We start from the raw sequence: 27,134 nt of genomic DNA, 5'->3' as shown, positions 1-27,134 counted from the left end.
AAATGTAGGTAACTGAGAACCAGAATGGCCAGGGAGAGAATAAAGGTAGAGGGGAAAATTCCATTTAAAAAAAATCCTGTCCTGTGGTCCCCAAAATTCTAATAGTTCGATGTCTAAACAACATCACCCAGTGAACCTTTCCCAGTCACAAAGAAATTCCTTCACCCCCAAACAAATCTATCCATGACAAGGCATGTGATTCTTCTGTACCTCAGCTGATTCTACTCCACCAAAATGAATACTATGAGATGATGGATATGACACACTAAGAGATCATTCTTAAAACTAGTCAGACTTTGTATGATGGTAAGAGAGAGTTAGTGACCAGGGTGGAAAGTGAAGAGGAAAATGAAGGTAAAAAGCAGTTCATCCTGGTTTAAAAACAAAACAGGCTGAGCACAGTGGCTCATGCCTGTAATCCCTAACACTTTGGGAAGCAGAGGCAGGAGGATCACTTGAGGCCAAGAGATCAAGATCAGCCTCGGCAACACTGCCAGACCCTGTCTCCACCAAAAAAAAAAAAAAAAAAAAATTAGCTGGGCATAGTGGCATATGCCTGTAGTCTCAACTACTTGGGAGACTGAGGCAGGAGGAATGGTTGAGCCCAGGGGTTCGAGGTTACAGTGAGCTATGATCATGTCACTGTACTCTATTCCAGCCTGAGTGACAGAATGAGACCTTGATGCTAAAAAAAAAAAAATTAAAATGAAGTAAATAAGTAAATAAAAACAAAATTCATAGTTATGAAAGAAAACTGGGAAGTCTGAATATGGCCTGAATACTAGGTATTATGGAATTATTAACTTTTTAATTTAATTATTTAACTTTTTAAATTATGGAATTATTAACTTTTTTATAGCTTAAGAATGGTGAAAATAAGGAAGAAAGTGTTCTTAATCTTAAAATGCATGTTCAAGAATTTATGGATAGACTGGGCGAGGTGGCTCACGCCTGTAATCCTAGCACTCTGGGAGGCCGAGGCGGGCAGATTGCTCAAGGTCAGGAGTTCGAAACCACCCTGAGCAAGAGCGAGACCCCGTCTCTACTATAAATAGAAACAAATTAATTGGCCAACTAATATATATATAAAAAATTAGTTGGGCATGGTGGCGCATGCCTGTAGTCCCAGCTACTCGGGAGGCTGAGGCAGGAGGATTGCTTGAGCCCAGGAGTTTGAGGTTGCTGTGAGCTAGGCTGACGCCATGGCACTCACTCTAGCCTGGGTAACAAAGCGAGACTCTGTCTCAAAAAAAAAAGAATTTATGGATAAAATGGCATGATGTCTTCAACTTACAAATGACTCAAGCAATAGAAAAAGGAAAGACAGAAGGTTTATGAAAACTAACAGTCATTGGATCTAGGTACAGGGTATAAGGCAACTGTTCTTCCAACTTGTATGTATGAAAATTTAAAATTTCCACAATACAAAGCTGGGAACAAGAGCAGTCTAGCTCTCATTTCTCAGTAGTGAGAATAGAAATGAGAACCACTCCTACTGAGAACTCAGCAAGAGTTCCTAACATTGTTAATGTGCCACCTATATAGCCTTTGACCTGGCAATCCCACATCTAGGAATATATCCTATAGATATACCCACACAACTATGAAAAAGCAGTGTCAGCAGTGAAATCATCTAAATGTATATTGACAAGAAACTAGGTAATACATTGTGTTATACCCTGTCCTATGCAAACCTTCAATGAGACATATCTAGAAGGCATGATAAGGAATGAGCTAACACTGATAAGTGAAAAAAGGAGTAAATAGCATATTATAGTATACTAACATTTGTTTTAAAGATACAAAGAAAATACATGTATTTATACATTTATATATTTATATACATATATTATTTATATGCATATATTTTTATACATATACTCATACAACCCTGTAACATGTATAGAATATCTCTGAAAAAACACATGAGAGTAGTACCTCCAGGGAGAAGCAATGGATAGCTGGGGGCATGGTGAGAGAAAAACATATTTTTCACTTTACCCCTTTTTTTAACCTTTTCAATTGTGAAACATGTACATATTATTTATTCAAAAAATAAGTTAATTACAAATCAAACTAAACCATGTTGTGTAGGTCAACGGAAAGTATAAACCACCACACCTGAGGCAGCTATCCGACCATCTTCAGGGGCCTTTGGTTTGCCAGTCGCCCGGACAGCAAAGATCCGCCCATCACTGGTGCGAATGTATGTCCCTAAGAATAGGTATGAGGAAGACTGTTAGAAGCAGTCAGCAGCAATACAGCCAACCCTGGGAAACTCCGGACATAGGCACCAAAGGTTTGGAAATAGCTACAAAATTAGGTCTCATACAGGCTCTCAAGACCTCTGAAATTAGGTCTGACTGAGACCTAAATAGGGTGACTGAGCTATAGACCCATAATTATTTATTTACTCCACAAACATTGATTACATGACTATCAGGTACCAAGCACTGTTCTAAACAATGGAGTACACAATACAGAAAAAGATCCTGTCTATTGGAGCTTAATCTATCTATAGAAGGGGAGAGAGATAATTACACCAGAAAATATCAGGAAGGTTTAAATGCAAAGAAGAAAACAAATAGGGTCTGTCAAAGAGAATAAGCTGACACCCTTTGTACCCAGGTACTCTGGCCCAGGTCTTCCTCTTGATCTGTGAGGAAGGAGCCTTATTGGCTCAATATCCTCTCTCCTGGAAGGAATAATTCAAGAAAGACCTACTTTCTGTTCCTACAAGGCACTAATCTATCTTTTCTCTGATCAATGTCCCGGAATGTTGGGGCTGCCTCTAGGCCAGGAGTTGGCAATTTTTTTTAAAGAGCTAGATAGCAAATATTTTTGGCTTTATAAGCCATAAGGTCTCTGCTGTAACTCCTTAACTCTGCTGCTATAACATAAAAAACAACTAGCCATGGCTGTGTTCCAATAAATCTTTATGAACACTGAAACAGCTAAGCATGCCTGTACTCCAATAAATCTTTATTATGGATATATAATTTTCACATTATAAAATATTACTCTTTTGATTTTTTTTTTTTTTCTAACCAACTGAGAATGTAAAACCCATTCTTAACTTGCAGGTACTGTAACAGGCAGCAGGCTAGATCTGGCTCATGGGTTGTAGTTTGCTGACCCGTGCTCTAGGATATGAAGAGCCCAGTAAAAGGGGCTAGATTCTAGGCTAGGAAGAAGCCAGCAAGGGAGCTGGGTAGAGTCTTCTTTATGTGTCCATGTATTTCACAGTACTTTCTCCCTGACTCTAAAGGTACTCTAACCCAACAGAGGCTAAGGCAAAATCTTACTCAAATTTTGTGAGACCTCAAAGGAGCCTCATACAGTGATGGGGCTTAGTTAAAGGTTAATATGAAAAACAGTATGTCAACATTATATAGCCCCAATTTTTTATTCTAGCAATTCATCTCTCTCTGTAAGAGGGCCAGAAGAAGATGTGGACTTTTTAAATTACCACACTTAAAAATTTTATCATGTAACCCTTGTGTACTAATTCACCCATACAATACATTTCCTAGCCAGGGACCTCAGCCTGTTCCAAGCAAGTAGGTAAAGATGACACAACAACATATATGCTGGCTTATATCTCATTCCATAGCTCTTTCCCTCCAATTTTGGTCTCCCTATATCTACCTATCCCTATCTCAAAATTCTCCATAGAAATGATGGCAACATATAGAAATGTAGAGATCCTAATTGCCTTCTTTTAAGCCATTGAATGATATCCTTTGGGCTAAAGCCAACTCTGCTAAGCTCCTAAAAATGCCATTTTCTCATTCTTCCCGCAAATGTGACATTCTTATGGGATGATTCCTATGCCCCCTCTAGCTCAAGCCATATGTATTTATTCTGCTTCCCAGCCCAGCACTCTCAGCCAAAGGTAGGGGTTGCGTCCCTTGGTCAGGCTCTCACCTTTTGTCCCACGGATGATGTGGATGCTCTCACCAGCATTAATTCTTGCCTGTACATCTGTAGAGCTGTTGAGTCCAGGGATAACAATATCTAGGGAAAATACAGATCTCAAATTTAGAGTATACAGGACCTGACTGAAGCAGGGAAAGAAAATGCAAAGTCCCGTGTCCACCCCAATTCCTCTAAAGCCTCTCAGTGGAAAAGATGTCTAGAAGCAAGGAAAGTGAAGCAAGCAAGACCTTTAGCAATTGTCTAAACAAAGAATACTATGAACACCAGAACCTTTTTAGAAATCAGATCATCTTTCAATTTCCTTTGATTTAATTAGAAATACACAGTTTTGGGTTTGGAAAAAGTTTTAGTTCAAATGGTTATTTCTATGTTTTTTCCTCTTTCTCCCCTAAACTATTTTCACATATCTGGTCCACATCACTATGGGCTCCAAAAGTGGCCTCAACTTCTTCCTTGATGGCATTATTCCACACCTTGGAGAAGAGTATTTTCTTTTTCCTTTTTTTCTTAAGAGACACCCAGACTGGTGTATAGTGACATAATCATAGCTCACTGCAGCCTAAAACTCATGGGCTCAAGCGATCCTCCTATCTCAGCCACCTGAATAGCTAAGACTACAGGCACATGCCATTATGACCAGCTAATTTTTTAATTTTTTGGTAGAGATGGGGTCTCGCTATGCTGCCCAGGCTGGTCTTGAACTCCTGGCCTCAAGCGATCCTCCCCACCTCAGGATTACAGGCATGAGCCACCATGCCCAGCCAAAACAGCATTTTCAAGAATCAAGAAGAATATTTTCACAGATTATAAGGGGCTCTCTTTTTCTTTTCGTTTCAAATTTTTTATAATAGACATGTATTATTTTCACTCTTAGAAAAATCAATTAAGACATTTTCATTAAAATTTATATATCATGAATATTTCTAAATAACAAAATTAAAAAAAAACAGAATCATGAAATGCTTTCCTTCCTAATCACCCTAAATCACAGAACCAACCCCAGGGGTAGACGGGCTGCCCACCAGTGGTCACTGGCCCACCATGCTCAGCCCATATCAAATTCACAAAGAAACAAACAACTATTCAGGTCTTCTAATTATGTAGGGAGGTTGATGGGTGTCCTTTATACCCAGCTGACTCTATAATCAGGCCAGGCTCACCACATTCACACTTCTGTGAGATCAAACCTATGTTCCAGTGATATTTCCACAATCCCTGCAGTGCTCAGAGTCTATCCCACCTACAACACTTGAAAAAACCCAGTTCTGTGTTGCTGTTCTTAAGATATTTCACTAGAATTCAAATTTCTCAAGATCAGGAACTGCTGTCTTCTTTATTTTTACCTACAGTGCCAAGTGTAGTAAGGCCTAGAATACAAAGGTTTTGAATGAACAAAGTAACTTTAAAAGGGATAGTTCCCCTGGAATGAATCCAGGAGTTCCCACCTGTTGTAGTGACCACCTTCTGCACCAGGACTCCCGCTCGCTGCAAGTAGTTGATTGGGAAATTCATGGATGGATTTGTGCTGGAGGCAGAGCTTACACTGCCTCCCAGTGGGACATGCCGGGGCATCATGGGGATGGGGGTGGACTGTACAGGACGAACACTGGCCACAGGCTTTTCATCACCCTTCAGAGATGGTTGCCTGTGAGAGAAAGACAAGTGCACAAAGAGTTCAGCAGAACAGCTCTTACTTACCTTTTTCCAAAGGCTGCAGAGCCTCTCTGCCCCATGCTAGACCCTCACTGGCTGCTCAGAGAAGGATCAGAAGAAAGTGCAGGGTCTGGTTAGTTCAAAAGGAGACTAGAGACAGACTGACACAGAGTGGCAGAGAAAGAAGCAAAAGGATAAAGCCTATCAGCATCTAATAAGAATCAGAGAGACGGAAAGAAACATCTCCTCCTCTAGAATTTGAACTATCTACATTAGGAGTTGGTCCTTTAAGGGAATTTAGGAAGTTGTCAAGATGCAATACAAAAGGAAACATTCACCAGACCACAGTGTATGCTAAGTTGAAGACCAATGGGTAGAATTTTCCCTACTCACCCAAGAGAAAAGATCCATGTGATGCCACATGTTTAGGTGATCTTGAGTGATAGTCTGTCCCAACTTTAACCATCTTTACTCTCTCTCTTTCTGAAACCTCAAGTGTCAATAAGTAATACACACCTTTCTTTCCTCCATACTACTTTTCATTGGGCTCCTCCTGGCTCCTGCTTGGGCCAGTCTCCAAAGTGCCCCTTTTGTCTTGACTACCACAAAAACAGCAGCAGCCAAAGCACTGCACATAAGAGCCAAGCTCCTAAATGGCACGGTACCACAGCTAGCCTGAGCACTGGCTGTGCACCCCTACCAACATGCCAAATGTTACCCCATGGTCAATGATGCATGCTTTACTGTTACCGTTTCAAACGGACATTTAGTACTTTGAGAAATCTACTCCTGATTTAAGATTTTTGAAAAAAAAAGTCACGGTCTATAAGCTGTCTGAAGTCTTCATCTTTGGTCTTTGGGCCTGGGAAAGAAACCTCCTTGGACTGGCATGTCTTTCCTTGTTTTACTGAAGACTGGTGTTAAAGAACACTTTAACATCACTCTGCTGTTGGAGCCAGTCTGCATGACTCCTCAATCACATTGCTCTCAGGTTGCTGTAAGCCTCTTTGAGAAGGCCCCTGGCCCCCAAGTTCCTAGATAGCAAACAGCACATGTCTGGGGCTCATTTCCTCAATGTATTCCCAGGGTGGCCTGGCAGGAGTTGGAGGCCCAAACATCAATGAGATTCCTTCCTGGATCAAAAGTCAGAAGGGTCCCAGCCTGATACTCTACAGAAACTAAGACTAGGAGTTTGGGTGGGAAGTCCTCCTCATATGAACCCAGACAGGATTAGTAATCAGCAGGATCATGGTATGGGTCATCAAATGCCGTGAGAAGCTGGTGCCTACACAGAGCTGGAGCTAAGCCAGAAACAGAGCTGACATCTCCTCACAGCCCAACCTGGACCATTTGTTATGTCTTCTCTCCACCTGGCTTTTTTTCCTACTGAGTTCAGGCTTAGTCCACTCCTGCTGTTACACAGAAAAAGTCCAAAAACAAGAAAGAAGGGCTGGGGAACAAGAGAGGAGAACCTTACCAAGCAATAGTATCTTAGAAAATGAGAGCAATTAAAAGTCTGAAGGCTTTGAAAGACAATGACTTTCTACTTGAAAGTATCTTCAATTTGCTACACAAAAGTAACAAATTTGCTCATTAAAAAAAATCAATGTTTTATATAAAATCTTACATGGTTTTGTTTCCTTTAGAGCCTCATTTGGCAAGTTTTTTTTTTTTACACGAGAATCTTAATAAGAAAAATTTTTAAATCTGTTCCCCTCAAATAAAATAATTATTATTAATTCAAGAGAATCAAACAATTAAGATATGCAAACCACTCAATCAGGCAGTTGATCTGGTTAATAAATGGGAGGGTGCGGGTTATAAGGCACTGTCATGAAATGGAAAAAAAAAAAATCAAACACAGATAACTGTTCTGTAACATCTTACAAAGAGCCTCTCTCTCTCTGCATATAAGTTGGCTTCTACCCTGCTCATATTCTGAACGGTTCTAGAAGTTGTACTCAGGAAATGGATTTTTTTGCTCAAGATCATGGCATAGCCACAAAATAAAATCCCATTAGGAGCAGCAGAATTCCCTGACTACAATCCAAAACCCAGAGAGAACATGGCCTTTACCCTTGAACATCATTGCTAAATAAGGTCTAGGACCACGGTGCTAGGGGTAGGATGCACCTGTGAGGAAGGACTGGGCCTCTGTGTTTGGGAAGTTGTAACCTACATGCCTACCCAGGGGCCCAGAAGGACCTTCCTGAGTCACAAGGCCAACAGGTCACTTTTTCAGCTTGGGCAGTCAAAACCAGAGCCACTTAAAACACCAGGGCTAAACTGCTTTGGCACCTAACCCTAGAGCAGAACCTGTCAGTTCATAGCAGCCAAGGAGCAAGTTGTAGGATCTTTCTTCATCTAAAACAGGAACCAGCTAAAAGGCACTTAGGCCTAGTCCAGCAGCAGAACCTCCCCTTTCACCAACTCACCAGTTTCTCTGACTGAAGGCAGGGATGCTGGTCAGACTCTGGTCACTGGCAGGGTAATACTGCGCATATGACGGGCGGGTATAGGGGACTGATGTGCGTTTGTCTTCCTCATAGCTTTTCTTTGCTGCTTTTTTCTCAGCCTTGGTCAGCTTGTGATCCTTTCTGTTGAGGAGCAATGACTCATGCTCAAAAGGCTCCTGGGGACACAGAAGGATGTTGATTTAATTACTAGTCTTTGTGCCCAAACGACTGAAATACAATGAGCTTTACTTTGAAATCAAGAAAGAGCTGGCTATCTCTAGCATTAATGAAGAGTCTTCTTACAGACACACAGGCAGGTTTTACTATCTTTCTGTCAAGAGTAAAATTAATGAGTGGGCATGGTGGTGCACGCCTGTAGTCCTAGCTACTTGGGAGGCTGAGGCAGGAGGATCACTTTGAGCTCAGGAGTTGAAGGTTACAGTGAACTATCATGACACCACAGCAATCTAGCCTTGGTGACAAAGCTCAAAAAAAAAAAAAAAAAAAAAGAGTATAATTCACAACTCTAACCTATCACCAATTTTAGACATCTAAGCCTGCCTTCCATGTCAAAATATTGGGGGAGTTCAGAGAATTAACAAATTACATTTTCATAACTTTTCCCATGTCTTTCTGCTAGGAAAACTCATACTGGCCAAATTATTCTACATGGCTAAGTTTAGCACTCCTAGGATTAGACTAGGAATGGGAATAGGTATTTGGGGGTGGGATGGGGTAATGAGTGAGACAAGAAAAGAACCACTTCAGTCCAAGTTGCCTGTATGAAATACCACCTCAGATGAAAACAAGCTTGCCAGACAAACCTCCCTCGGCTGAGACTGCCACACCATGGACTGTGTGCTTACCAGGTTCTTACCTTGGTGATAAGGTGAGGGTACTTCAGACAGGCAAGTTGCAGGACTGATTCCTTGATCCCCTTTATGTTCAAGGATACTTGGGGAGCTGGCTCCTTCTCGACAAAGTGCAGTAGGTTTTCTACCTCCTTCCGGGTAAAGTTCAGCATTGGATTTAGATCATCTACCACCCGATCTAGAAGGGTGAAAAGATGAAGAAAGTTAGCACATGGCAAAGACTATAAAAACACTACTACAAAAGTCAGTAGAGAGAAGGGAAGTTGTGAGTGGCATAACTCTTATTAATAATAAAAAGTCATCCCATATCTGAATATGAAAGACCAGGTCTTAGGCCCTGGTGAAATGAAAACATTATACAAGAAAAACTTCCATAAATAACTTGGCTGTTACCATTAAACCCACCTTCAATCATCTTTAGCAATGATTTAAATCAGAATGAGATGAGAGGAAATGCTGGTTTTCTGTGATTCAAAGCCTGCCTGTGTTCCCACATTGTGCTCCTTTCTCCTCTCCCACCCTTGACACTATAAGGATGGTAGCCTGTGCAGATGTGCCTCTCCTGAGCCTGAAAGATGGCCCACCTGACATGCCCTGCTTGGAAATCTGACGGTCATAGATCTTCTTTTCGAGGGTGTAATCAGCCACAAGGCGATAGATGTGACAGGGCTTTTTCTGGCCATAACGGTATACCCGACATACTGCCTGGGCATCATGACAAGGGTTCCAGGAAGCATCAAACACCACTACTCGATTGGCACCAATCAAATTCACACCCAAGCATCCGGCCCTTTAAAACACAAGCCAACAATCATAGAGCCTTTAGTCTTACAGATAATTTTCAAATCAGTTTGCCCTCTGTGACTCCTACCCCAATATTACTCTTTGTCCAAAGCACAACTTACTCGAGGATTTTGCTGTCCTGCTGATAAACAGTGTGTTCCTCAAGCACAGAAAAGCATGCTCTGAATCTAACATGAAAAGTGCTTACCAGCTCGGACAGAAAACCCACTCTCCTTCCCTCTGTAACAAGTAGGACCCCCACATATTGGCTCCAGAGTGATGTTCCTTGGTGAGGGGAAACTTCTGTACACAGATATTTCTGGTGTTTTTAGGCTAACAGCTTAGGAGAATGACCAGCTTATACCCTGCTAAGGGCATTCTGATGGCAGAAGGCAGCACAGCCTTCAAAACTGCTTGACGTGAGACAATGCCATCAACCTTTTACAGTTACACTGCACTTTCTACTTTTTTCTAAAGCACTTTCACATCATCACATCATCTAAGCCTCGGACCACTCCTGAGAGAAAAGCTAATTATTACACAACAGTTGTTAATGAAGGTCAAAGAACTCTGGCACTATCATGACTCCCTTGCTAACACAACTTGCTTTTGGGGTCCCCTCTCTGATACCATAAACAAGTTACAAACCTGAGCAGATCTCATCTGATCTAACTTGGATGAACCTTTGGGGTACCTGCTCATGTGGACAATTGCCTGAACACCCACCTCTTTGATCTCCCCTCTCAGGATCAACTCACCTTGTGGAGAGAAGGAATAGCCAGGTGGTGAGGTTGCTGGGATCATTGAACTGATTAATGAGCCGCTCCCTCTCAAAGGCAGGGGTGCTACCATCTAGCCCTAGGTAGGAAGGAAAAACACAAAAAGTGGATAGATGAGAGCAAAGGTACACTGCAAAATCACTGGGCAAAAGTGTTTTTAAAACAAGATAAAACAAACAGAAATACTACAGTGCTCATATTGAGAAATACTACAGTGCTCATACCCCCTGGACATATCAAGTCTACAGTGAGGCCCAGGTATCTATAATTTGAAAATACCCCCAGGCGATTCCCACATGCAACACAGATTATAAACTACATTTCTCCCCATCTCAGGTCAATTCTAAGGCCAAGGTTCTTAAACTTTAGAATACACAAGAATCACCTAGAGATCTTGAAAAACACTGGCTCAAGATGACCTCTCTGACTCAGCCCTGTGAGTCCTGGTGATTTCAGAAAGACTAAAGGTTTTGTGTTTTGATATGGGTGATGTTCCTGCACCAGGAATCTGCATTTTTAACAAGTTCCTGAGGCTAAGCACTTGCTGTAGAAATGTAAAAGAAATACATCTGGAGCAGTGCTATGGGACTCAAATGAAAGCAGTGGAGCTCAAAAGAAAAAACAACTTTAGTTGAGAGGAGGGGCAATATTTTGTCACCTTGGGTAAAAGGCAAAGCTAAGGTGGGAAATACCACATGGAGAACTGAATTACTATAGTTGGGGGAAGCAACAGTTTAATTGCTAGGTATTGGGGTCTCAATTAGGACCCTAGCTTACCTTTCCAATCTGAGTTCCCACGTTTCCAAGCACAGCTCACCACTGACTCATTGGGCAAGCCTACATAGTAAACCAAGCTCTAGGCCAGACCTTATGCTAGGGGTCTCCTCTATACCCCCTGAACCTTCATTTCTCTAAATCCTTCCTTTAGACCAGTGGTTCTCAATAGGGTGATTTCTCCACTCTCACACTCTCCAGGAGACATCTGGCAATGTCAGGAGATGTTTTTGGTTGTCAAAACTAGGGGATGCTATTGCCATCTAGTAGTAGAGACCAGAGATGCTGCTAAACATCCTACAATACACAGGACAGCCCCCTACAACAAGAATTATCTGGCCCAAATGTCAACAGTGCTGAGGCCAGTATTTCTCAATTTTTTTTCATTACCACCCCCTAAAGGAGCCTTTTTAGAGATTTTCCCAATCCTACCATTACTTCCACAAAATTTTAATACTACAGATATATCGTATATCTATTTATGTACTATATGTATATCTCTGACTTATACATTTAAAAAAATTAAGTTTTTTTCACACACCCCCACCCAAAAAAGCAATTTTTAATACCCCTTATGGGTATTATCTCCCACACAGAGAATGCATGATCTAGGCTTGTATTCACTGTGTTCCTTCCACCTAGAGTGATCTTCGGCTACACTAGCTGTGTATATTCAAATTCTTCCCACCTTTTCAAGAAGCCTTCTCCCTCTATCCTCTCCACAATGATTCTATCCTTCTTAGAACCCCAGTCAGGGCACTCACTCAGTGTTACTTTGTATTTGTCCTTGAGTTGTCACATCTCAGATGAAGACAAGGCCTACATCTTCTACTTCCCTATACTCCCTCTATCTCTCCCAAGCCCCCAGCCCCTAGGACAGTGCCTCATACATAATAGTTGGCTCTCAGTATCCCTCTGCTCTTTGGCTAATGCAGACATTGCTACACATTTGATGGAGAGTGGAGTAGAAGAAAAGAAACAGAAGGAAAGGAAACCCTTCAGCAGACTTCATCAAGTCTCCAGAAACAAAGCAGCAATAAACTCACGGAAGTAGCTGACATTTCGAACCCACTTCTGTGCTCCTTGTCCCTCGGCACCAGGCAGACAGGGCATTTCTTGTTTTTCTAGGAACTCCTCAATGAGAGCCAAAGTAGAAAGGCTTTGGCTGAAAGGGAAAACATTTGGTTCAGATGGCTCTCAGACCCAAGGGAACCTTGTTCCCAATAGGTCCACACTCTTGTGCAACCTTCTGACAGCGGGAGCTCCCACAATCTACCCCCTATAAAAACAAGAACCACCAAGGGTATTCTTCCTAGTGCATAATGGGAGTAGAGTCATCCACATACTTATTACCACCACCACACTGAAAAAAACACTTTCTCCATTCTTTACTTCCTCAATTGAAAACTTCTGCGGTTTAGCTCAATGCATTGTAACAAATAGCATTAAAAACTAACACCATATGGGCCGGGCGCGGTGGCTCAAGCCTGTAATCCTAGCACTCTGGGAGGCCGAGGCGGGCGGATTGCTCGAGGTCAGGAGTTCGAAACCAGCCTGAGCAAGAGCAAGACCCCGTCTCTACTATAAATAGAAAGAAATTAATTGGCCAACTAATATATATATATATAATTAGCCGGGCATGGTGGCGCATGCCTGTAGTCCCAGCTACTTGGGAGGCTGAGGCAGAAGGATTGCTTGAGCCCAGGAGTTTGAGGTTGCTGTGAGCTAGGCTGACGCCACGGCACTCACTCTAGCCTGTGCAACAAAGTGAGACTCTGTCTCAAAAAAATAAATAAATAAAAAAAAAAAAAACAAAAAAACTAACACCATATGAATATACATCAGATCTGATTATGGACCAATCTTTATGGGTCTTACTAGAAAGACAAAATCACTTGGCTGCTTCCAAAATATGCAGAGAGCCAGTATCCTCAGAAGTGATCCATAAAATTAGGAGAGCACTAGGCTCTCTCTCTGATGTCCCCTCAAAGTATGTCACATGTGGAGGCTCTTGCTCTGAGGCTCCCAAGCTAGGCTCCCTGCCACTTGGCTCTCCTTGGAGCATAATCTGGTCAGAACAAAAAAGAATTAATCTACTTTCTGTGTTTTCCTAAGGAGTCAGACTTTGATGAGACTCAAAAGCTCCAGTCAGAATGAGAATGTGACTCTGGAACAAATCACATCACTTATTTGGTCTTATATACATGGCTTAAAAGAAAAATAAAAAGTTGGGGAGGGACAGAAACAGATCAAGAGTCAGCAGACATTTTCTGTAAAGGGCCAGATAGCAAATATTTTAGGCTTTATAAACCACATACATATACTCTGCATATTCTTTGTATTTTTTTTGCAACCTTTTAAAGATTGAAAAACTATTCTTAGCTCTTAGGGTGAACAAAAACAGCCCATGGTTTGAAGGATTAGACTATTATCTCCAATGTTAGCCTCCCAATTGTTCTCTATGGAGAAATCACATTGAGCAAAGAAAGAAACTCCAAGAGAGAGACAAATGTAAGAAAGTCCTGACAATAAGCACAGGTTGCCAAGGCACGGAGAGGGGACTGGTGTAGCCTTAGTCGGTCTTGCTCTGCAGGGGCAGTGTCATCGCTTACCATAAACACACAGCCTCAACTGGGAATTCTCTTCCTACCTAAACACGAGGATCTTGTCCCCAAGCTTCACACTTTCCTCAATCAGGTGGAAAAGCAGTACCATCTTGGGAGAGTTCTCTAAGACTCCAGTCTGGTAATTAGTCAGAAGGTCCTTGGCCTGCAAGAGAGAAATGAGGCAGGTTGGAGCAAGTCCAAGGCCAGATCATTAGAAATAAAATTCTCTCCCTCCAAGGCAGCAGCTCACTGGCCTCATTCATATCCCCTGCAGAGACTGACTCTCTCCACAAGTAGGCCTTGCACCATCCCATCTCAGTAGTTTATGGCTACTGAATGATCTGCTTGACTCACCCATTCATACGTGACGATGTTGTTGCCTCGCTCCTGGAAAGGGTTGAAGCCAACCCCCTGTAGGAACTTGCTATTGGTTGCCTCTCCCATTGAAGTCAAGGTGCTATCCTCCCCCTTGCCTTTTGTTCCCGGTGGCAGGCAGCGGGCACTGGTCCCTGCTGAGCCAAGCTCTTCCACATCTAGGTCCTGCTCATTGGCCAGGCTCTCCTTCTGAAGGGCTTCATACAGCACATCAGGGTGATTCCAGATCTGAGGTTCAAAGGAGAGGGGGCACAGGACAAGAATACTCCAAGACTGTTCTAGGGAGTCTGGAAACATGCACTTACTCAAACACACACCTCCCAAACACACACTGTTCACAACACAAGAAGCTCTTCACAGTAAAAGAGCCTGCACCTTAGCTTTCACTACCAGCTCTGATCACCATGACACATGAATGGAAGAGTTCATACCAGAAGTCATGCAAATGTATTTGGCACATAACCAAAAAGGCTGTGTCACAAGCTTTGCGTTCTTATTCAAAAAAGAGTAAGAATGTTCTGTTTTTCACTGTTTGGCTATAGTCAGCTACTGTATGAAACTATGAAACAAAACTAATCTCTTCCTATAGACAAAATGTATCTGATTTATAGATAAGCAATCATATGTCATTTCAGGGACTTTTCCTAGCAAGAGTTGAGAACTCCCAGGAAAATGGAGGGAAGGAGGAGAGAAGAATGCACTGCCACTGAAGCATCGTCACAGACCACCATGTCTGCTTTAGTTTCCTGGCCCCAGTCTAGGACTGTGGCTACAAAAGAAATATTTTGAAACCTCACTTGTGCCCACACACATGCCTTCAGCTGATTTATTAAAGCAGTGGTCAATCAAGAATAATACCTAACAAGTCTGCTGAGAGCACAGATACAGATACTAAGTCAAAGAAATAGGTCCCTCAATATCAGGAAGAGAGAGACTGCAACCTGATCAAATAAAGAATCCAATAGAAGGTACTCCTTGTAACTTGTCTAAGCTATCTACATACTATCTATCAAAATCTCTGCTCCACAGTATTCTCCATCATCCGCTTTTCCAAGTGTAAAAAAGCAGTGAGAAAGAGAGTGATTTCTCAAGTTTGGTATAACAAGTTGTGCAGCTGAGGGGGCCCCCTGTACAACTACAAGGGGCACCAGTTATGTTATACTCTATGAGTGTCACCCCTAGGAGTTGTACAGTATACAATCAGCACATCTCTCCTTGGAGCCCCCAATCCTCCAAAGTAGTGAACTGAGGTGGCCCCCTCTCACATTTTTCTTCCTTTATCAAGGACTCCCAGTAGGAGTAACTCCCTCAGGACCACGTGCATCTTTAGTCCCCCATCTCAATCTTCCCTGAGGCCCCAATGCACCTTGCAGCACACACAGAAAGCCTTAAGAGGGTTCAGCCCCAGCCAGCCACTGCTACCACAGTCCCGAAAGCGATCCATGAACTGTGTGTACAAATCTCGTTGGATCTTGGAGAGCCGCACAAGGATCACATTTTCTTCCTTGGCAGGGAGATGAATCTTCAGCACAGTGTGGCCTCTCCTACAGAGGCAAACAGATTAGAAGTGGCAAGGTGGTACAGCCAGAAGGGGTCAGTGCAAGATAAAAACAGAACCTTGTTTTCCTGCCACACTTCCTTCATGAGGATCTCAACATGCACTGTGGTCTTGCAATAATACAGAGTAGGTCAACAAGAACCAAGAAGAAACTCATCTCAAGGATGAAAAGTAAAGACCAACTGGATGACAGAGATCAGGGGAACTCGAGGTTCTTACCCCAATTTAGGACTGCCTCTCTGAGCTTTCTCCATATATGCTATCTTAACAAGGAAATGAAGGACTGCTTTAGACTAGCTTAAGCTATATCTACTGAGATACTTGATACTGATAAGGTAATACCCCTAAAACCACTTCTATTCTTTTAACCGAGTCTGCAGAATGGTAGCTTTCTTTGCTTCTCTCTGTAAGTAAGATAGGCATCTCTAATAACCCTAACTTTGAGAGAAGCACCAAACTTTCAGAGGACTGAAACAGTTGATATCCATCATCTGCTAGCTATTCACACAAAGGAAGTTTTACTACTGCCCCACTAGGAAGGAGCTCCCCTACTATAACATCCCCTCCCCCACCCCCCACATAATAGCCTTGGCATGCCATTGCACCAGGACCCTCTGAGGATTCAGAAAACAGGGCCCTGAGGGTGGCTCACCTCTGCACAAAGCCTTCCAGGAGACTGTGCAGGACATGGCTCCGGTACCGCATGAGGCGGACATCCTGAGGCGTGCTGTCAATACACTGCCCATTCAGGATAGGGCGTTCAAACATGTTGCTGAACTCCTGCCGGGTGCCAAGGAAGTCTGGGCGCACAAAGTCCACCATGCACCAGTACTCAATAAGGTTGTTCTGCAGGGGGTACCCAGTCAGCACCACCCGGCGCCGAGAGCGAATGTTCTTCAGAGCCTGTGAAGTGCTGGCCTGGCAGTTTTTGATGCGGTGTCCCTCGTCACAGATCACCACATCAGGGCCAGGGCGGCATAAGGCCTTCTCAAACTCTAGGGAGGGAAGAGGATCCGGAGTCAGAGGGTGAGAGGGCCTGCTCTTAGTCAATAATATGAGAAGTAGGGGTGCACCCTGGAGGAGACAGAAGAAATGAAGGAAGCAGGAAAGCAAGAGTCAGCCCCCATTAGTAGAAGGGAGCCAGCCATTCAAGCTCCTGCACATTTGGTATGATGCTAACCTGGCTGTTGACTCTTGCAATAAAAATCCCTTTTCCCCCATTCCTTTCCTTATTTTATTTTATTTTTCTTTAGGCTAAGAATAAAACTGACTTGCAATCCTCGCTATGGCTTACACCAACTGGGCAACAGAGAAAGGGAGCTTACAGAGTGCAGCCTAGGATTAAAAATGCATCTAGATGAAACCAATGGGAAATAATCCAGACACTTCGTGGGCTCTCACCATTGCCAGCGTCTTGGCTCCATCTGAGGGCTGGCTGGTAGGAGCTAGCTAAAGGACAGGATCTTCCCGCAGTTATTCTCTACTCATTGCTAAATGGCAAATTCATCCCAGTTCTACCATAGAAGCAAACCTAGAACAAACAATCTCATAGATGAAGAGATCTATAAAAGAGGCCTCTGAACCCTTAAAAACTTTCTTCCCCAAATGAACAAAGGTCCCTTAAAAAGGAGAGTCGAACTAGAACTACGAGAGGAGTGGTTTTCACTAAAAGCAACTGGGATAAATTCTTTTTATAAATTCACAAACAACATTATAGCTACTCTGTCTTTATTTTTATTTTGTTTTATTTTTTTTGGAGACAGAGTCTCACTCTGCTGCCCTGGCTAGAGTGCCATGGCATTAGCCTAGCTTACAGCAACCTCAAACTCCTGGGTTCAAGCGATCCTCTTGCCTCAGCCTCCCAAGTAGCTGGGACTATAGGCATGCGCCACCATGCCCGGCTAAGTTTTTATATATATTTTTAGTTGGGAAATTAATTTCTTTCTATTTCTAGTAGAGATGGGGTCTCGCTCTTACTCAGGCTGGTCTCAAACTCCAGAGCTCACATGATCCACCTGCCTTGGCCCCTCAGAGTGCTAGGATTACAGGCGTCAGCCACCGTGCCCGGCCTACTCTGTCTTTATACTGGTGATTTTCTTAATGCTTTCTCAGAATATCTTTAGGAAGTGGTAAAGGGCTAGTTACTCTTCTGACTGTTCTGTGAGAGAAACAGGGACAGATGGACAAGGGAGTCTCATTCCAAGCCAGTGTGTGGCCTGGTCTAACCAAACTGTACTGCTTGCAGAGAAAGCAGCATCTTCGGAGAGCCACTGGAACTGTCTTGCCCATCTTGGGGACCACGATTTCTGGTTCATGACAACTTACATCAATAATGCACTTCATGCTGGATGTAGTGGCTCACGCCTGTAATCCTAGCACTCTGGGAGGCCGAGGTGGGCAGATTGCTCGAGGTCAGGAGTTCAAAACCAGCCTGAGCAAGAGCGAGACCCCGTCTCTACTATAAATAGAAAGAAATTAATTGGCCAACTAATATATACAGAAAAAATTAGCCGGGCATGGTGGCGCATGCCTGTAGTCCCAATCACTTGGGAGGCTGAGGCAGAAGGATTGCTTAAACCCAGGAGTTTGAGGTTGCTGTGAGCTAGGCTGACGCCACGGCAGTCACTCTAGCCTGAGCAACAAAACAAGATTCTGTCTCAAAAAAAAATTAAATAAATAAATAATGCACTTCACACCTGACTAGGTGTTATCAGCAGACATTATTTCTTTTTTCCTGAAACACCACCAAGAGTATCATAGGCTGCCCACCTCTCCGAAACTCCTGCTGTCGATCTTCCTCGTCAAGATCAATGATGACCGGATGAGAGCGTTTTTTAGTTTTCTTCGGTCTACCTGTGGCGAAGGATTTCTTGAGAGTGAGGAGTCTGTACATTTCGTACCCCATCAGCAGCACTCCACCCTCTGACACCCAATCAGCCATCACTTTAGCACGAGATGCCATTGTCCTGCAAAAGCAAACAGAGAAAATTTTGTGAGAAGTGAATTATATTTCAACAAAGTTGTTTTATAAAATGGTGAATAGAAGTAAAGCATCATTGCTCTGCTGCTCCCCATGAAGAATTCCTCACAATCAAAGCTGTGCTGATTTGGTATCAGAACTCCTTATTGCCAAAGATTCCATGTGGCAGCAAGCACAAAGCTGGCCAGCTGCCCAAGGACTTTCCCATCATCCCAGACACAAACTGCACTGAGGATTGCACTGGATCACTGATGGTTAAAGAGCAAGAAACACAGTAACTCAATGGCACAAGCCAAGAGGAAATGACAACCCCCTTGAACATATATGCATGACTACAATTCAACATTTGAGGAAGCGTTTCAAGTCATTCTCATGAAAATTACAAGGTCACAGAAGGAAGGACAACATTCTGTTGTTCACCTGCCTGGGCTCCAGAGAATAAAGAGCCATAGACAAACAATAAAGGGGCAGAGCACAGGGAACAGATGATTCTCAGTACAATCACTCGACTTCCAAATGCCTATGTGCTCACTATATTTCATTAGATGCATGTGGACTAGCAGTCCTATAAATCTAAGAAAGCAGAGCAGGTGGTCAACCACCTGTGGAGTCACTCATAGTCTCCTCATTTTGATATGTGTGACCAAAGATCACAAAAGGCAGTCTCTGTAAAAAATCAAGTAAAACTTATCTTCTCAATTATTTATGCCAATGAGGGAAAAGGGTAGCATGTAAAGGTGGCCTGGATCAAGAAATAGCTTTAGATTTTTGGAAATCAGATTGACTTGATAGCATGGAAATATAAATAATTTTATTTAAATGTGGAACAGGCCAGGCGTGGTGGCTCACACCTATAATCCTAGCAGTCTGGGAAGCTGAGGCAGGAGGATCACTTGAGCTCAGGAGTTCGAGACCAGCCTGGGCAAGAGCAAGACCTCATCTCTACTAAAATAGAAAGAAATTAGCCGGACAACTAAAAATTGAAAAAAATTAGCCGGGCATGGTGGGTTGTGCCTGTAGTCCCGGCTACTTGGGAGGCTGAGGCAAGAGAATCATTGAGCCCAGGAGTTTGAGGTTGCTGTAAGCTAGGCTGATGCCATGGCACCCTAGCCCAGGAAACAGAATGAGACACTGTCTCAAAAATAAATAAATAAAATAAATAAATAAATGTAGAACAAAAACAAGGCTGGGACTTTTCAAAGCTTTGTATCATTAGAGGTCAACTGTAGGCTATAAATGGTGGCTCACACCTGTAATCCTTGCACTTTGGGAAACGAGACGGGAGGATTACTTGAGGCCTAGAGTTCGAGACCAGCCTGAGCAAGAATAAGACTCCGTTTCTACAAAAAATAGAAAAATTAGCCAGGCATGGTAGTGCACATTCCTAGACCCAGCTACTCAAGAGGCTGAGGCAGGAGGATCACTTGAGCCTAGGAATTTGAGGTTGCAGCGAGCTATGATGATGCCACTGCATTCTAGCCCAGGCGACTGAGCGAGACCTAGTCTCAAAAAAAAAAAAAAAAAGTCAACCGTAGAGCAGTGCTTCAAAGAGACTGATGATTAGGTTTCTAAGAAAAGTGAAATATAAAAGTTAGAAGACATTAAGTTCCATTCCATCATGTTGAATTTTACTGCTATACGTATGGGAAAATATGACCATGCCTGCAAATTTTTCAAGATATAAAAGCATCCTAAAGCTGAACACCAGAAACTTCCCTAACTACCGTGTTTCCTCAAAAGTAAGACAGGGTCTTATATTTATTTTTCCTCAAGAAGACACCCTAGGGCTTATTTTCAGGGGATGTGTTATTTTCTCCTCAAAGCCTCAGCTTGCAGCACATACAGGATGGCCGGGACCTGACAGGGGGAGCCGACCTTGTTGGTGGGGCTGCCCGCACCTTTCTGGTCACCTCTGGGATAGTAGCTGTCATTACTGCTCCGCAATGAAATGCATGGGTTGTGCAGATAATCTGCGTAGCCACACCAGTCACTAGGTCTTATTTTTGGGGTAGGCTTATATTGCACAAATGCTTAGAAATCCTGCTAGGGCTTATTTTATGGGTAGGTCTTATTTTTGGGGAAACATGGTACTTAATTCTGGCTTTCCTGAAAAGCTAGGTAGAGAGAAAAATAAGTAGCAAGAACAGAGAGAGGGGCACATAAACCAAAAGGAATCTGGGAGGACAGGCTATATACTCAGATAGACTGCCTTAACATTTGGATCCTGGGCAGAAGTCTAAAATGAAAGGGACAGAGAGTAAAGAGCAGGCCACCTACTTGTGTTCATCATTCAATATGTGAACTTTAAAGAACCGAGGCTGGACTTCTTCAGGCTTGTTGTCAGCTGGAAGGGCTTCAGGAGCTGGAAGCCACATGTTGAACTCTGCCAGCCAATTCTGAAGAGTATTAACCTATCAGAAAATCAAGTCCAAAGAGAGAGTTTTAAGAAGCAAGCTTAGAGCTCATTTAGCCTTTTAGTGCCTAGGTATTAGCTCAAAGCCTTCAGAGGAGTGACTACGTGGAGCCTTCCCCAAAACTCTTACCGGCACAATAGCAAGGACTGTTTTGGCTGGCGTGTGGCGGAAGAGGACGTCAATGAAGGAGATCACTTGCAAAGTTTTCCCCAGACCCATGCTGTGGGCCAGGATACAGCCAAAGCCACTACTGGTCTTAAATCTCTCCAGGGACTCCACTAGGTTATCATACAGGAACCGGATTCCACCAATCTAACAAGGGACAAACAAAGGCAAATGTCAGAGGAGCTGGCAAGGACCAGGGCTCTAGTTTTATTTACTTTGGAATTAGTCAGAATTAAGTAAATGAGCAAGCATTATAACAGATAGCTGGCGTGAATGGCCGTTGAAGTTTCCCTGTATCCTGACTAGTCTACTGGCTGGTCTAGGATTCGTGGAGAAAACAAAAAAGCATTCACCTGGTATAGTGCCATGTCCCTCTGATGCAAGATTCTGTACTAAATTAGTGACAGGGTCTTTCATTCAACCTGGCTGCCCTTGAATTTGGGGAGCTCACCCCCTCAGGCAGTCCATTTCATAAGGGCAAGCTCTTGTTGTTAAGAGCTCTTAAGCTAAGCTATTTGCAATAGCCAACATAGGGAATCAACCTAAGTGTTCATCAATGGATGAATGGATAATAAAAATGTAGCATATATACACAATGGAATATTATTCAGCCATTAAAAAAGAATGAAATCCTGTCATTTGCAATAACTGGAGAGAACTGGAGCTCATTACATTAAGTGAAATAAGCCAGGCACAGAAAGACAAATATCACAAGTTCTCACTCATATGTGAGAGCTAAAAAAGCAGACCTTGTACAGATAGAGATTAGAATGATGGTTACCAGAGGCTAGAAACAGGGGGATGGGGAATGAAGAGACGATAGTTAATGGGTACAAAAATATAGTTAGATAGAAGAAATAAGTTCCAGTTTTCAGACAGTATAGTAGGGAAACAATTGTTATGGTTAACAATTTATTGTATATTTCAAAATAGCTAGAAGAGAAGAACTATAACATTCCCAAAACAAAGAAAAGATAAATGTTTGAGGTGACGGATATCCCAATTATCCTGATTTGATCATTATACACTGTATACATGTATCAAAATATCACGTTCCCCCAAAATATATATAACTATGATATATCTATTAAAAAAAAAAAAAGGAATCTGTAAGCTGAGTCAACCTCTGTCTTCATGGAACTTTCACTCACTGGTCCTGGTTTTAGGCACTCTGGATCAACACAAACTACTTTGCTCCCTCCTATTACAAAGTCCCTCTGACCTCTAACTTCCACATCTCTCCTGGTACCACTAACAAATAACAATACCTTCCTAATCAAGGCACCACTCTCAAGAGTGTCTCAATTAGTCTTGCTGATCCTACAGAAGACTCAAAATTATTAGGCCAAGAGATCCAGTGCTTCCCTCATGGTAGGGCAATCTGAAGCCTATCTCTTCCCATTCTCAGTCTCTTTCTATTCATCAGGAATCCTGCTTGAAGGATCAGGCCTTTCCAAGCTGATCTTGGTACCAAACAAGTACTTCACAGATTGTGATGCTAATAACCACCAGCAGGCAATGTCCACAGCAAGGAAAGAGAAAGGAAAAGGAGAGGAGAGTCCAGATTTGCTGTACCTGATGAGGTTTCACAGCCCGTGCCAACTGCGGGGCCAGGAAGACATTTTCCTCCTCTGGAGGGTGGTTCAGGTTGACAAGGACCCGCCCAAGAGCATCACGCTGGTTTAAGACATCATTTACATGAGTGCCACCTTTCTCTTCTTCCTCATCTTCCTCACTGACAGACTCACTGCTGTCCACAATGTGCAGAGTGTCCTCTTCTCCAGAGCTCAGTTCAATCACCTCTGAGACAGCAAAAAAACAAAACAAAAATAAAAACCCAGGGAGTGGAGATAATTTATTGCCCATTGTCAGAGAAGAAAAGCTAGAAACTTAAAGTTAGAACTTGCTTGCAAGTCCTTATTCTTGTGCAAAAAAAAAAAAAAAAAAAAAAAAAAGAACTTGCCATCACTTCAAAAAAATTTGATTTTTCTTATTTCTATCTTCCAACATCCAGTTAAGACAGGAGATAAAACTTACATTTACCAAGGAGACTCAGGGAAATTTGTGAAAGCCAGGCCCCAAACTGAATAAGGAAGAACTGAGTTCTTTTCAAAGATACAGCCAATCTCTTAGGATAAATACTGGGTCAGGAGAAAGGGGAGGTACCTCTGGCTCCATCTTACCATCTTGACTGCTTTTCTCATCCTCACTGCCACTGCTACTATCCAAACAAATGACTTCCTGGGTCAAGACCCGAGGAGGTAGTTGGGGACCATCACTTGCTCTTAAGACAATTTCCTCTAGGAAAAGAAAGATGGAAGGGAATGTCAGGACCACATTTAGTTCTAACATATTTCCCAAAATGATGAAGCATTGGGCTTACCTGGGAGGAACTCCAGGGGAAGGGTAGGGATAGGGGCTGCATAATCTTTCCTCTGCTGCTCCAGGCGCTTCCTTCTTTCCAACTCTTCCTGCTGTGCTGCTTTGGTAACTGGCTCCAATTGGTCTTCCCGGAGTAGCTTTCTAAACATTAAATCCAGAGAGAGCATTTGGGTTCACTTAAGATTTGGGCAATATAATGGCAAGCTAAAGAGGGAAATCACCATTGCTGATCTCAGAGAACTGAGGTGAGAGGAGGAGAAGCCACATCAGCCCCACTACACCTATGTGGTGTTTAAAAAAAATATATGATATCAAACTCGGATTGTTCTGGGCTAACATACTTCCCATATTATTTAACTTCCTGACAGATACTCCTGCCAGTTCAGCTTTGCATATAACAGATCATGAGTAAAACAGTATAATACTCACAAAGCTAAAAAGCAGTACCAAAAACAAAGTTGTCAGGTGGAAAAGAAACAAGGAGTATAGGGATTCTACATCCTTATTCCCAAACTTAAAGCAACATTTTCAAGTTGTCATGTTTAAAAAAAAAAGTGGGCGCAGGAGGAGAAAAAGATATCATTTATCTCCTCTGTTCAAAGGTACAAGTTGTTATTTGATAGAAGGAATCACTGAATAGTTTTGGATAGATTTGGATAGTTAAAGAAGTTCACATTTGCTCATCGTTTGGCTCAAGGAAGAAGCCCTATTTTGGGCCAGACAGTCCCCCACCATCTGAAGTTGAGTTCTAAAAAGATGAGAACTCAACTTTTCAAAATCTCATTTTGAGACACAAGCAAAAATAAAAGAAGAAATATAAAGTCCAATTCAGGCCGGGCGTGGTGGCTCACGCTTGTAATCCCAGCACTCTGGGAGGCCAAGGCGGGCGGATTGCTCAAGGTCAGGAGTTCAAAACCAGCCTGAGCGAGACCCTGTCTCTACTATAAAAATAGAAAGAAATTAATTGACTAACTAATATATATATATAAAATTAGCAGGGCATGGTGGCGCGTGCCTGTAGTCCCAGCTACTCGGGAGGCTGAGGCAGGAGGATTGCTTGAGCCCAGGAGTTTGAGGTTGCTGTGAGCTAGGCTGACGCCATGGCACTCACTCTAGCCTGGGCAATAAAGCGAGACTCTGTCTCAAAAAAAGAATGAATGAATAAATAAATAAATAAATAAATAAATAAATAAAGTCCAATTCAGAATATCCTATCATCCTTGGGCTGCCACCCAGGGCTTAGAGAGTGGGATATTCCCCAGAGGTGATCAAGGCCCTTCTGCATTCTCTGACAGCCCAGGCCCAGTAGTCCTGAGCTGCAGCTTCACTATTATGGGAACACACAGCTGGCACTTTTCTCTTTTGGTGAGATGACTCTCTTACCCAAACCAATCCTGCTACTAACAGCCTTAAGATGAAGATACTACCTCTATTCCTACCCTCTTCCTCTCATTCAGAACATAGCTCATATTAAGGCCAGGTGCAGTGGCTCACACCTGTAATCCTAGCTCTCTAGGAGGCTGAGGCCGGAGGATCGCTTGAGGTCAGGAGTTTGAAACCAGCCTGAGCAAGAGCGAGACTCCGTCTCTACTAAAAATAGAAAGAAATTAATTGGCCAACTAAAAATATGTAGAAAAAAATCAGCCAGGCATGGTGGCGCATGCCTGTAGTCCCAGCTACTCAGGAGGCTGAGGCAGAAGGATCGCTTGAGCCCAGGAGTTTGAGGTTGCCATGAACTAGATTGACACCACAGCACTCTAGCCAGGGCAACAAAGTGAGATTCTGTCTCAAAAAAACCAAAACAAGGCCGGGCGCTGTGGCTCACGCCTGTAATCCTAGCTCTTGGGAGGCCGAGGCGGGCGGATTGCTCAAGGTCAGGAGTTCAAAACCAGCCTGAGCAAGAGCGAGACCCCGTCTCTACTATAAATAGAAAGAAATTAATTGGCCAACTGATATATATATAAAAAATTAGCTGGGCATGGTGGCGCATGCCTGTAGTCCCAGCTACTCGGGAGGCTGAGGCAGGAGGATTGCTTGAGCCCAGGAGTTTGAGGTTGCTGTGAGCTAGGCTGACGCCACGGCACTCACTCTAGCCTGGGCAACAAAAGCGAGACTCTGTCTCAAAAAAAAAAAAAAAAACCCAAAACAAATAAACAAACAACAAAAAAAAAAACAGAACATAGCTCACCGTATGTTTCTCCTCATGTGGGAGGGCTTCTGAGCTCTCTTCTTTTTGGGGTCTTCAGAGGCTAGGCTCTTGCCTTGGTGGCGCCTAAGCTGTTCTGATGGCTCAGACTGAGATGAGGTAGTTGAAGTGCACCGTGGTGGCCGCTGCCCATCTTCCCCCAGCTGGCCATGCTCTGTGCCACACATGCTTTCCAGGGATGGGTCTGAAAAAACAAGGGGAAAGAGGATAATTTCAGGGGTGGAGGCAAGGGATGTGGGATGGGTTTTGGTACCAGGCATACCTGTGTTCAAATCTCAACTCAGGAACTTATTAGTTGATAGATAACCTAAAGCAAATTACTTATAACTCTCTGAACTTCAGTGGATGTATCTATATAACGAGGGTGGTAATGCCCACATTTCAGAGCTCTTTGAGGACTAAATAGTGTGCATGCCTAGAACTAAGCCTGGCCCAGAATAGGCCCAGTACCAATGACAGGCATCACTCTTACTATAGGTTAGCAGTATAATCAGAGTGAGGAAGCTTCATAGTCTTAGAATGCTCAGAAAGGGACACAGTCTGAACAGCTAGGTTCCAAATACAGATCACACTCAGCTGTGTGACTCTAAGCAAGTCCCTTCACCTCTTGTTTGCCAACAGGGAGACTACTTCTCTTTTCAATGTCTTAAAGCACTCACATGGCTGTCTAAAGGTATCCCTAGCTATCTCAATTGATTGTTCACAGTCAGTTACAGACCAAACTCCTTGTTCTATTCTTTCACCCTTCTCACTATGACACTTGACTAGTCTTTAAAAAAGAAGAAGAAAAAAGCATCCACATTCAACTTGCAAACCATTTAATCTAGATGCTTCAAGAGATATTTGTAAGACTTCTTCCCTTCAAGGAGTTTGTGTTCTATTTAGGGACACGTATAGAGCATGTACAAACATAGACAAAACATCGCAAGGTGTGCTAAATATCACAGAAGGGGCAGGTCAACAGACCTAAAGAACTTAAAGGTTTAAGACATTATTTTTTCAGCCAGAAGTAATTAACTAAACCAAGAATAACTGTGGTAAGGTCACAGGAATACAAAAGACACTACCATGTGTGATGACCACACAGCAATTACATAGGAGGTTAAATGCAAGTCAAGCCTTCAAAGATAAGTAGAATGTCTAAAGGTAAAACTTTAGAGACAAGGGAGACAAGAGAAGAGATTCCTGGCAG

The 27,134-nt window shown here is 42.9% G+C and overlaps 1 protein-coding gene across 3 annotated transcripts in view; it reads right to left on the bottom strand.

The window, feature by feature from the left end:
* RAD54L2 (RAD54 like 2) overlaps positions 1-27,134 on the bottom strand; it is a 120,788-nt gene that overhangs the window by 5,786 nt on the left and 87,868 nt on the right. For all 3 annotated transcript variants that reach the window (XM_012771424.3, XM_012771439.3, XM_012771438.2), the window contains 19 exons: positions 25,925-26,126; positions 23,738-23,877; positions 23,538-23,654; positions 22,930-23,156; positions 21,319-21,501; positions 21,053-21,186; positions 18,565-18,761; positions 16,448-16,790; positions 15,604-15,781; positions 14,217-14,465; positions 13,907-14,025; positions 12,303-12,421; positions 10,462-10,561; positions 9,505-9,710; positions 8,926-9,098; positions 8,028-8,224; positions 5,385-5,584; positions 3,928-4,017; positions 2,122-2,214 (listed from right to left, as the gene is read on the bottom strand). In XM_012771424.3, coding sequence (XP_012626878.1) covers positions 2,122-2,214; positions 3,928-4,017; positions 5,385-5,584; positions 8,028-8,224; positions 8,926-9,098; positions 9,505-9,710; positions 10,462-10,561; positions 12,303-12,421; positions 13,907-14,025; positions 14,217-14,465; positions 15,604-15,781; positions 16,448-16,790; positions 18,565-18,761; positions 21,053-21,186; positions 21,319-21,501; positions 22,930-23,156; positions 23,538-23,654; positions 23,738-23,877; positions 25,925-26,126 — 3,267 coding nt within the window. The remainder of the gene's footprint in view (positions 1-2,121; positions 2,215-3,927; positions 4,018-5,384; positions 5,585-8,027; positions 8,225-8,925; positions 9,099-9,504; positions 9,711-10,461; positions 10,562-12,302; positions 12,422-13,906; positions 14,026-14,216; positions 14,466-15,603; positions 15,782-16,447; positions 16,791-18,564; positions 18,762-21,052; positions 21,187-21,318; positions 21,502-22,929; positions 23,157-23,537; positions 23,655-23,737; positions 23,878-25,924; positions 26,127-27,134) is intronic.

This window comes from Microcebus murinus, chromosome 1 (assembly GCF_040939455.1).
Source record: "Microcebus murinus isolate Inina chromosome 1, M.murinus_Inina_mat1.0, whole genome shotgun sequence".
NCBI lineage: Eukaryota > Metazoa > Chordata > Mammalia > Primates > Cheirogaleidae > Microcebus > Microcebus murinus.
This window is presented reverse-complemented; position numbering and strand designations above follow the sequence as displayed.